At 47.3% G+C, this 12452-nt stretch overlaps 1 protein-coding gene across 2 annotated transcripts in view; it reads right to left on the bottom strand.

Moving 5' to 3' along the window:
- Positions 1-12452, bottom strand: part of Tenm4 (teneurin transmembrane protein 4) — a 703400-nt gene that overhangs the window by 128405 nt on the left and 562543 nt on the right. For both annotated transcript variants that reach the window (XM_029479435.2, XM_085841517.1), the window contains 3 exons: positions 10966-11067; positions 8885-9079; positions 5069-5269 (listed from right to left, as the gene is read on the bottom strand). In XM_029479435.2, the coding sequence (XP_029335295.1) occupies positions 5069-5269; positions 8885-9079; positions 10966-11067 (498 nt within the window). The remainder of the gene's footprint in view (positions 1-5068; positions 5270-8884; positions 9080-10965; positions 11068-12452) is intronic.

A 12452-nucleotide genomic window follows, 5' to 3' on the forward strand; every position in this document is an offset into this window, starting at 1 on the left:
TGACTCTTTTCCCTCTCTTTCACTTCTTGGCAGCCATCACGTAGCAGCTCCTGCTCCGACCACAGTGTGCTGCCTTGGCACAGGTCCAAAAGCAGTGGAACCAAGTGACTATGGACTGAACTTCCTAAACTGTGAGCCAAAGTGAAGCCTGACTTCTTTTACTTGATTATCAGGCATTTTTGTCACAGTGACAGAAACCTGATTAGCACATTTAGGAAAGATTGCACCCAGCCAGCTCTGGCTGGAGTTTGCCCTTCACTAAACAACAGGGTGAGTACTGATAAAATCCTTCCTAGCTTTGTGCTTCCTCATCCAGCAGTGTTATTAACAGTAACACTAGTATATTTGTTATTTATTGTTGATAAGGCAAAATAACCTACCAAAAGTAGTTTAGGGCAGGACGGGTTTGTTTAGGCTTACAGTCCAAAGGTGCAGTCTATTACGTTAGTGGGAGCTTACAGCAACAATGACTTAAGGTAGCTAGCTGGTCACACAACATCTTCAGTCAGGAAGCAGGACACAATGCATGATGGTACTCAGACAGCTTTCCGCTTTTAATGTAGTCAAGGAAATCCAGCCTATGGAGTGGTGGGCTCACACTTAGGGCGGGTCTTCTTGCCTCAGTTGACCTACTCTAGAAACTCCCTCACAGATATATCCAGAGGTTCATTTTCATGACTATTCTGGATTCGCCTGAACTCACCATCACACTCAATATCACAATTACCTTTTCAGGGGTCTTACAAATCCTGGCCAACTTAAAGCTCAGTGGCTGGTATGAAATGAGCACAAAGAAAGAGATGGCCTTATAAATAAACTTTCTATACTACTGCTTGCCATAAGGAGGCAGATACTGGCAAGGAGACCTCTTTTTGATGGGAAGAGTATCTAAGGCAAGAGATGAAGACTTAGGTACAGAGGGCCCAGATTTAACTTAAACTCTGTCTCTAAGCTGGGCAAGACATTTCTCCTTCCCAAAGTCCAGCCGTTCTATAAAACTGGTAGAGATCATATCCCCTTACCACCAGCAATATGATTTAGTCAGTGACATACTGTTGGGCCCAGAGCTAAAGACATGCATGCTGGAGGTGAGAGATTTGGACCTTGTCGCCTCTGAGACTCTGTCTCCAGTGGCCTTGTCTGGCTTGTCAGGAAGGAGCACCGCATGGATGAGCCTGGATTGGAGGAGAAGGTTCTGCGATGGGGCCAGAAGCCAAGGTGCTGACAAGCAGGGACCTAAGTAAACACTTGTATAAGATCTGGCTTTACTGTTTCCACAGATCCTATGAGAGTGCTGAGGACTGTCCCAGCTCACAGTTCATTACAGGATGTGTTGATTTAAGCTACCTTCATTAAATCCTGTTCTTGGCACCAGACACTCATCACAGAGGAGACAGGTTTTTCTCCTAGGAGGTGGCAGACATGGCCATCTTTGTCAACCCATCAACCTGCAGTCCGTACCTCTAATGGTACAAGGATTGTGTAGGATAAGCCCACTGGCCTGAATCTCCTGATGAAGACTGGGCGGTATTTGTGCCTACCTCATGTGTCAGGAAGTAGGAGTCACAAATGACACAGGAAGCACTGTGCCAGGCCTGTAGGGTAAGTGAATGTAGGAGAAAACCAAGGGCTGAAAGGGTTAAGCCACTTGCTGAAGCTGCTCTGGGCAACAAGGTTTTCCATTATGGCTCTGTGACAGACAGAGGCCACAGCTCCCTCACGAGGTCCCTGAACATAAACTTCTTGGCTACAGTGGGTTCAGGCAATGAGGCCTCTCTTGCTTGGCCTCACAAATAGTGTTTGCATGGCTCCTCTCAGTGAAAGAACCCTTGGAAGTGAGGTTACGGAGAGATATCACGTGCATAGTGTGGGATGAGTATTGCTATCTGTGTGCACACTGACTTAATTTAATGGTGACATATCTCATGCAGATGCATGTTAGTGTCTCTGTATTTTTAGATAAGGGAACTGAAGTAAAGTTACATGCCCTGCCTATGCCATACAGTAGCCTGTAGCAGAAGTACTGGCTTCCAGAGCTGAAGTGACAGCCAAGGAGATAGTACTCACATGGATATGCACACACACATACATACACACACAGAGGCACATACACACTCTCACACACAGACACAAAAACACACATACTCACAGGTACACAGGTACATACCCACTCAGATACACAGACACATATTCACACATATACAAACATACACACACACACAGAGTCATGGAAGCTAGAGATGATGGTGAGCGCAGAATCCTCTGCATGCCTGTAATAAGACCTAGGGTGGCTATTTCACACACTGGTGAGTCAGGACCATGAGAGTCAGACACCAGCCCTGGGTTCAAGGTTTAGCCTGCTTCTTATCACACTGTCTCCATTTATTTTGGTTTAACGGGTTGATGTAATTGGTCTAAAATTATATAACTAAATAGCTTGGCCAGGATTTGAACCCAGATCTATCTGCCTCAGGGTTTCTCCCCAGCACCGGACTCTCTTATGTCTTTCTGCATGAGTCTACATACATGTCTGATATCAGCTATAGCCACGAGGATGACCTATGACTAAGAAGGATGAGATCAAATGAATCCAGTGTGTGTGTGTGTGTGTGTGTGTGCGTGTGTGTGTGTGTGTGTGTGTGTATGCACAGGTGTGGAGGTAGTACACACACACAAGCATGAGAATGAATACAGAGGTCAGAGATCAATATTGTCTTTCTCCCTTGATGGCTTTCAACATTTATTTTTTGAGACGCAATTTCTAACTGGACCTGGAGCTCACTGATTCTGCTGCACTGGCTGGCTAGAGCGCCCTTGGGATTCACCTGTCTACGCCCTCCCCCTCCAGCCCCCCTGCACCGGGGGTTACAGATTCATAATGTAGCACCTGGCATTTTACAGGAGTGCTGGGGATTGACTTCAAATCCTCATGCTTGCACAGCATTTGCCTACTGAGCCATCTCTCTAACCCCCTTCTCTCGGGTTTGTCATCATTGTATTCACAGACAACTGAAGAGCACTCAGAAAGCTCAGCCGAAGCTATCCCTACCTCCCCCCAGGCTGTGGAGTTTCATTGGGGATTAACAGTGCAAGACTCGGGTTATAGACCCATCGTAAATTAGCTTTTCGGCCACATAATGAACAATACAAGGCAGCGTAGCTTTAAGAGGACCATTTATTATATTGCAATAAACAGAGCTATATAAAGAGAATTATTCCTGAGACTCTGCACATCTGTGCTCACAATCATGTCTTTACGTGAGCTTTGCAAACAGGGATAAAAGTCCAATTTAGACAGTGCATTGAACAGCAATTCTCCATTCAGCACGAAAGGTAATTCAAGGTATTCTAAAGGCATGAATGCGGCATGGGTCTCATTTTAGAAAAAGGTCAAAGCCATCTCTCTTGATCATGATCAGAACTGTTAATCTATACCATAATGAGCTGGTTTGAGCTTTGCAGTGTGGAGCGGTTGGTTGGACAGTGATTTGAGGTAAGTCTCCTTTCTCCACTTCCCAGAATGCGTGCACTGCCAGGCGGGCACTCTCCTATCTCTCTGTCACATCTAGCTAAAAATCATACCCATTACACAGTAGGTGTGCTAAAGTGTGGTGTGAATTGGAAAGGGGGATGCTGATTATTTTCTTTCAGGGGTTTGTATGGAGTAAATGAATTGTTAGATGTGTATAAAACCTACTGCTAACAATACTGTACAAGGTAGTCCACGTGTGTTCTCATTTAATCCTCTTTTGCGGGTCTAAACAGGGGGGTGATTATAGAGAGAAGGTTGGTAATGGTATTACCCTCTGTAGAACCGGATGCCCTATCATGTGGCTGTCTGCCTGCCCATCCATCCATCCATCCATCCATCCATCCATCCATCCATCCATGCATGCATCCATCCATCTGCCTGTCTGTCCATTCATTATCTATCCTTCCATCCATCTGTCTTTACCAAGCAGGTGTAGTAGGCCAGGCCTATGTTGAGTCCTGGGATTGTATCCACTAACAGACACACTTGCTACAGCATAACCATGGTAATTGCTGTCCAGTATAAGCACTAAGCCAGAAAAGAATTGGGGGGCAGATTTCAGAGGACCTTAAAATCCATACTGAGCTCATCTTTCATTCTGAGGAAAGGACAGAGCTAAAAGGACAGCCTGGCAGGGCAGGTGCTCCCCCATGACCCCGATTCCTGTGGCTCTCTCAGGCCCCCTTGTGGCCTTGCACTAGATAAGTCTCAGTAAAACACATCTGGAATCATAGGAGCTACTGTCAGTGTTGATAAACGACACTTGCTATCATTTCACACTGAATGTTCCTCACAGGCTCTTATGCTACACGCTTTGCCCTTATCTGGTGATGATACTTTGGGATGTTCTAGAAGCCTGGAGAGCTGGAACACAGCTGGAGGCAGCAGGTCACTGCTATGGTTTGAACGTGTCTGCCAAAGGCACAGGTGTTAGAATCCTGTGCCCCTAGCTAGTTGTGCTATTTGAGCAGGTTGTGGGGTCTCTAAGAGGTAGAGCCTTAATGGAAGTAGTGTGTCATTGTGGGTGGGTCCTGGGGGTTTATAGCCTGTCCTCACTTCCTCTTCAGGCTTCCTGACTATGTATTTTGTCACAGCAACCAGGCAAGTAATCAACACTGCCGCTGTGGACACACCCTGTGAGTATCCCCACCTCCTTCCTCTTGGCTCTTGCTCTACAAAAGATGGCATGCCCTAAGAAATCCTGGAAAGAACCTTCTGAAAAACTGTGATCCGACACGAATCTTTCCTCCTTGAATTCAATCTCTCTCATCATTCTGGTTAGAGCTATACAGAAATGCCCAGTACAACACAGTTTAGAATCCCAAGGCTGAACAAGGGGAGGGTGTGAGATTTTTAATTATCTGCTCACCAAGAGGAAAGGCATCAAAGATTAGAAGGTAAGGGCAAGGAAGAGGAAATGACTCCATAGTAGGAGGAGTTTGCAGTTAGGGCCACACCCCCACCAGTGCTGACTGGTTAAATTGTAACAGTCGAACCCACCCTCCACCCACACCAACCCTTTTCCCCGGTATTTACCAATGGAACAGTCGTGTCCAGTCCAGCTTGGGTCACAGTTGCAAAGTCCTGTGTCTGGGAGGAAGGTTCCGTGGCCTGAGCACTGGTCCAAGCACGTGGCCCTGGGTGTCTCGCAGTTGGTGCCTCCCCATCCCACAGAGCAGTGGCACTCGCCTCTCACACAGACACCTCTGCTGGAACATGTGGGGTCCATGCAGTCCACTGTGACAGGGAAGGAAGATGGTACAGTGAGTATTGGGACAGCAGCGTAAGGCTCTTGGGAAGGACAACACTGTTAATCTGTCCACTAGGGGAGGTAACAGGTTCAGTAAAGAATAGGACTTCAGTGAATGGTGGACCTGAGTTCCCAGTTCTCCAAGACTGTTTCGTCACCTGAAAAATGTGGCTACAAGTCCCTGCCCTTTGGCTTGTGAGGTAAACTGTGTATTAATGTCCAACAAGCATCAGCATGGCACCCAGAGCCTACCATGTTTGCAAAAACTGCAATGAGGGAGGAGGAGTCTCAGATGGGGGAAATGGGGCTCAGAAGGACACACAGATAAAATCTATCAGAAAGGATTTTCCTCTAATGCGTATGTGTGTATGCACCCAATTGTGCACATGTATGTGAGTGTGCACATCTTTCTGTGTGTGTGTTGTGTGTATATACAAGCCTATGAAGAGCAAGATGCTGGGTGCCTTCCTCTACTGTTTTCTGCTTTATTGTACTAAGATAGGATTCTTCATTAAATAGAAGCTCTGAGCTTTCTAACTATGAAACAGACACCGTCAAGAATCCCTACCATTCAGACTGCTACAAGGAGCCAGCAGTGACAGTGAGGGTCAGAAGAGACCTTATGAACTATAGCATCAAAGAGGGTTATTTTTACATCCTCTCAGGACTTTGAGTAGTGAGGCTTATGCAAACTATGGGTTTATCTATAATTCAAACATTCAAATGTATTAACTAATTTCATTTATAATCCAGAATATTTGACTTTTATACCCAGACCTGGAAACCTGGTCTGGGTATAAAAGAGTCACAGGCACAAAGGGGCCAAGACTTTACGAATGAGAGCATTCTGGGATATTTGTTTTGAGGACCAGACTGTGGAGCCAGCTCTTTTGCCATCTCATTTTTAAAAGGAATTTTACTTGGCAATCTCAGTGGTAAGTGAGAAGGCCAAGGGACCAAGAGTAACTAGCTTCTAAAATCACAGTAATGACAGTAGCAAAAGTTGTCACTCATTTAGAAGCTTGTCTGTGCTACACTTGGCTATTAAGTTTTTTTTGTAGCTCTATTTAATCTATTATTTCCATTAAATAATTTTTCCAAGGCAGCACAGAAGGAATTTACATTTCATCATCTCTCTCCTGTCTAGATTGCTTGCTATTTTCTCTTATAATCTGACTGGTTCAAAAATACATTTGCGCATATATGCTCACATAAACACATGAAGTGGTTTAAAAATAGAAGCCAAATCAAAACAGGGAAGGAAACAGGACAGTGTGGGGGATTAATAAGGCCCAACGAAGGCAAATGACTCTTCTCTCATGGTCTCCAGACACCATTTAACAACGGCTAAAGCATGACCTGCTGAAATTCAGGTAATTAAAAATAATAAAGACAACAGCAGTGATAAATTCTCCTGACGGGCCTCAGATCCCGGAACCGCAGAAGGATTATTCCAGCCCATTAGACTACTGTGGCGATTCCCTTGGTTCAGAGAGCTTTCCAACTTGACAGCAAACAACTCGGCGATTCCTACCCAGAGACCTAGGAAAGCATTTCCCATCCTGTGAATGCCTGGCCCCAGCTTTGGGCTGACCCTGCTTCCGAGGAGCCCAGGGTGCCCTCAGGGTGGATCCTGTACACATCCAATGCTTGTGTGCAGCCTGAGAGGGTACCAGTTTTGGTGAAGTGTACTTGTCATTGCAGACCTGTCCTTTCATACACAGAGGGACCGGGGAACCAGCAAAGGGAACCCCATAGTCTCAGGAGAATAAAGACTAAGATGAGCTAATGAGAGGTCGTCTCTTTAAGACATCTGGTCTCCATGGTTCCAGGTGACCTGAGAAGCATAGGGGAGCTCACAGAGTTCTGTGTGACAGGGACAAGGAGCTCCTGGCACCCAGGCTAGACTTGATGAACGCCATTGGCCCTGAGCCCTGATCCTCAACTGAGGGCTGTTACCTGTGCTACAGTAGCCTCCTCCTGGGCCTGCAGGTGACAGGATAGTTCCAAGGATAAAACTGTCTTCTTCCCTCACACCGAGACAGCCTCATGAACATGGGTTATCTCCTAGGAGCTATGCATAATGCAGGAAGTACCAGCAGGATTTCGAGCTTCGGAGGTGCTTCGGAGGTGGGCTAACTTGGTTTAGATTCTTTCTAGAAGGCATACCAGACAGTCCCCCTTTTCTCTTTCACAGAGCCAAAATTCCTTGCAGAAGCTTAGCTCATTAATGGAGGACGGTGCCCACATGGCCAGGCTGCAAACACAGGCTCCCTACTACCCCAACTCCCAAATGTTCCATGCTTCAGTGACCACACAAGCCATTAGATGCCCTTCAGGACTGGGAAGGCAGCATAGTCTCACTTTTCACTCCCAAAGATCTGAGTCTGCACTCTCCTGCCCCTCCCCTGGTCCCCCCTTCAAGCCTCCTGCCTTTGCCTTCTCTCGGGCTTTAAAAAAAATATGGAGCTATAAACTTCAGAAGGAAGAGGGAGAGAGAAAAAAAAGTAAGCTTGTTAGCTGATGTTTTATAAACGGGAAACCCGTTAGCCGCGGAGCCCAGGGAGGAGGGTGAGGAGGAGGGAGGAAGGAGGCCCCCAAAAACATTATTATAAACATGAGACTGTACAAACACATTTTAGCAGAGAACGAGAAATAATAAAAGAGATCAGTCCCAGATGGCCCTCTTCAGAAAGGAGAGCGGGAGGAGGAACACTTCATTTCAAATGGATAACGTAAATCAGAGCTCTAAACGTTACTTCTTTCTCTTTGAAAAAAAAAAAAAATCCCACAGCCGTGGGCCACTGTCCAGTGTCCTTCTGTCTGGAGAATGCCACATGGACATGCTCAGGTGAAACATCCCACTGTTCTAATAGGAATCTCTCCTACTAGACCCTCCTGCGAAGGGGCTTCACCTCACGTGATTAAAGGAAAGGGAATTAAGGAAGATCCTTGTGTCCTGCAGGCTGCCATCCTCCCTCAACAGCTACTGGCACCTTCAAAGCTAAGGGTCTGTACCAGTACTCAGTGGCTCACTGAAGGGCTATAAGTAACAGAGATAGGAAATGCCTTTCAGACATTGATCCCGCCTGGCTTCTTACGTTAGGTCTGTTAACATTCTCTCTTTTAAGAGAAAATGGTGCTGTAAATGCAGGCTCTCTGTCACATACTAAGTGGGTTTAGAAGACTAGCCTTCCTCGGAACCTCTCTGCCCCACTAGGGAAGGAGCCGCGGTGCTGGCTGGTAGGAAATAGGAGATGGTAGCAAGTGTATCCATTGCCCATCGGCTGCAAACGGCAAAGCCCATCCATTTCCAAACCCTGGGTGAAGGAGGCTGAAGCCTGGCTGTCCCCATAATAACGCTACTGATATAAGAGCCACAGTTATGGAGCATTTACTAGGTGTCAGCCACCGAGCTAAATGCTTGATATGGGCTATTTGGTTCAGCCCTCACAGTGGCCGCCTGGGGAAGGTAGCCTGGCTTTATGGAGGAGATGGAGCTAGGACTCAGAGCTCTGTCAGATTTCAAAGCCGGAGTCTCTGAAAGCCGTTCCACAGAGTAGGCTGGCCTCTACCTGAGAGGCAGGCTGGCTGAATCTCACCTTCCTCGCAGCTCTCGCCCTTGTAGCCGGGGTTGCAGATGCAGGTGCCCATGATGCAGGTGCCATGACTGCTGCAGGCCACGTCGATACACTGGTTGGTGGGCACATCACATTCGGCACCCTTCCAGCCACTGTGGCACAGGCACCTGCCCTTCATGTATTGGCCGTTCCCACTGCACAGCACGGGACAGGATGCTGAAGAGACAGTACCAAAAGCCTGGGTGAGTCGCTTCCCAGCACCCTGTCATGGGTGTCTTTTCTCTTCTCTCCTCCGCTCGGCTGATCACACCGGTTGATTGGTAGTGAACTCCCCTGTGTACCCATCACCCACTTCCCCTGCCATGGTTCATTGCAGCTTAAGCACCTCTGGAGTTGGAAGAGAAGGTGTGTGATATGGGGCTGGGGGCTGGCACGGGGTGCTACTGGTTTCTCTGGCCTCCTCTGATTCAGATGGAGCGCCCTGGCTGCCAGGAGCTTCAGAAAGGAAACTGCCATCTGTTTCTTATTATAAGTAGAAAAGATAGTATCTGGGGCTCCTGGCTGCCTGCTTTGCCTCTCCGGCACTCTCCTGATAGCCCTCTGTTGTCACCACTCCCCATCCCACCCAACCCCCGCCACTGCATCACCACTAACTGTTGTCTTTAACCCTGGCAAGGTTCTGCTTCCCTTGTCTTACAGGTCCCCATTCCAGCCTCTTACATCACAGCCCTCCAACAAAAAGAGCTGAGCCCAACTTAGCTCTTTGAAGTATCTTCCCATTCTGTCTCTTAGTATCAAGGTTTTGTGATCATCTCTATGAAGGGTACTATCTAAAAATAAGCTATATTGCATTGTGGGACAAGTGCTCACCTGTCTCACGGAGAATACAATAAGGCTGTTTTATACATGACTCTTAACCTGGAGTGTGTGCGTCTGAGATGAGATAGCAATTCTCCTTAGAAGGAACGACTAGGCTCTCTCTGCACTTCCTTTGCTGGGCCCCACCTGGTGTCTTTTCTTTTTAGAACACTCAGCAGGCAATCACTGTGCTTCCCAGGGCTGCCAGCTTGGCAGGCTCAGGGCAAGCCTATTTCATAGTAGCTGAAGTAGGCAGAGTCTCCAACACTACACCCTAGGAGGGATTTGTAGGATGCTATTCCCTTGGCCTTGGAAATCATTTCTTACTTTCGTTCTTGAATTCCACAAGCCTTAGACTCTGGTCCTACCCTATTTCTTCTCCACCTTTCTGAGTGGATATTCTGCCTGCCTAGCCAAGACAGCCACACTTGACCTTGCTGCCTCTATTCCAGGTATTCTAATGCTGCTTTATAACGGTTGGTTTACTCTCAGAATGGCCTGAGAGCGCCAGGCCTGGTCAGTGGGATAAGCCTAGGATCTAGCTCAGGACAACTCCTAAATGGACCCAAAGCCAGAGGTTTCTGGGTAGAGAGAGACGGAGAAACCCAGACAAGAGGCCATTTTGAGCTTTCTCTGGGGAATATCAAATTCTCAGGACCACAGATCTCAAGATGTTTCCTTCGTCATGTTTCTAGAACAGAAATGAAGGCCCAAAGCACACAGTAGGTCTCAGGTAGCCTTCAGGTCATCTCAGAATTTGTTGCTGTCTTTAGTAGTATATATGGTGTGTGAGAAGCGATGCCAGGCCTCCATGATCTTCTGCTGGTGTCTTAGCTGAGATTCTGCCTGGGTTGTGTAGAAGTGGCAGGGATGCCATATGCTTCCCATCCACAGGCCAGAGAGGAAGGGCGGAGAAGGTGCTTGACAGAGGCTGATGGTCCCTTTAAAGAGGGAATCAACTTCTCATAGGGTCCCTCACTGCCACCCTCAGTACCCCAGGAAGGAACACGGTCCTGACCTGTCCTGACCTGTCCATGTGTGTTGTCCATAGCTGGATAACAAAGACTGATAGGACTTAGCTCTACCTGCCAACTGCCTTTGACAGGCCACTGAAGATTTGCTCTTGTAGTACTTCTTGGGTACATGAGGAGGCAGCGTGAGTCCTAAGTTCCTTTTGAGATGTGCACCCCAGCTAGCCATAGGGTCTGGGAAGCAGTTACCGCTATGCTCATGTGAATGCTTACCTCGGCCACAGTCAGGGCCCAGAAAACCCAGGAAGCAGTGGCAGGTCCCGGAAATGCAGTCACCGTTACCATAGCAGTTGCTGGGGCAGTTATCCACTGATTCTGGAAGAGAAGAGGGGGAGAGCTGAAAGTGGAGATGGCTTCATGCTACAGAGCCCAGGGTCAAACATGCACACACACTTTTTGTTTTTTCTTTTCTTTTTCTTTCTTTCTTTCTTTTTCTTTTTTCTTTCTTTCTTTTAAGACAGGACTCAAACAGTCCAGGATGACTTTGAATTTGCTGTGTAGTGGAAGATAACTTTGAAGTTTGGATCCTCCTGTCTCAACCTTTGGATCACAGACGTGCATAACCTCAACCCACTCCATGAAGTACTGAGGATGGGATCCAAGGCTTTGTGTGTGGTAGGCACTCGCTCTATCAACTGAGTCACCTCGTCAGTCTCCAAGCATTTATAAACCAAACCAAGAAATCTTCTTCTTCTTTCTTTCTTTCTTTCTTTCTTTCTTTCTTTCTTTCTTTCTTTCTTTCTTTCTTTCTTTCTAAGTTTTTTCGAGACAGGGTTTCTCTGTGTAGCCCTGGCTGTCCTGGAACTCACTTTGTAGACCAGGCTGGCCTCGAACTCAGAAATCCGCCTGCCTCTGCCTCCCAAGTGCTGGGACTAAAGGTGTGCTCCACCACTGCCCGGCTCAAACGGATCTTCTTTGTGTATGTGTCAGTGCTGCAGCTACACACAGTTGGAAGGAAGCGGTATGACCTGCGAGCGGTGGTTATCTGTAGTTCCATCCCGTGAGCACACAAGTGAGCCTTCATCTGGCTCTGTTTTCCATGAACCCATCCAGTCTCTCCTCCCCCTTTCCCCTCCCCCCCTCCCTGGCTGGCTCTTCTATGGCAGTCTGTGGGTGACCGTTTCGAATTCTCCACTCTCTGAATTATTCACCCGACAGCCTGATTGATCTCTGTGAGGTGAACCCTGATGCTGTGACTCTGCTAATAAGAGCTCTTCAATAGTCCTCACTGGCTGCAGGAGAAATCCATGCTCTGCGGAAAGGCGCATATTCTTTTTCCTTCTCTCCCCACTCAGCCCCACGCCCAGCCGTGGAGATGGACTGTTACTTCCTCTGACTCCCCGAGTCCCTCTGACAAATACTCTGTGTGACGCGTCAAGGAAGCACCATGGATTTCAGAAAGATTTTAATAAAAAAAAATTTAAGCAGTTTGTTGCTCTAATTACTAAATAGAGTATTTACAGAAGTCGCCATTTGTCAATAATGTGGGATACAGGACAAAGATACAATTATGCCGAGAACACCGGCTTGGGGCCATGGAGTTCTATAAATCTCTCTGATGTCACCAAATCTGACAAGCATAAGTATGGTTGTTCCCATTTCATTAGAAAGAAAACGCAGCCAAGAGAGAGAAAACAGTTTGCAGGAGGCCACAGCTACTAATTACAGAGGCAAAATTTGAACACAGGCTTTTGGCCTCC

Source organism: Mus caroli, unplaced genomic scaffold (assembly GCF_978045245.1).
Source record: "Mus caroli unplaced genomic scaffold, Mus_caroli_1 scaffold_8, whole genome shotgun sequence".
In the NCBI taxonomy this organism is placed as follows: Eukaryota; Metazoa; Chordata; class Mammalia; order Rodentia; family Muridae; genus Mus; species Mus caroli.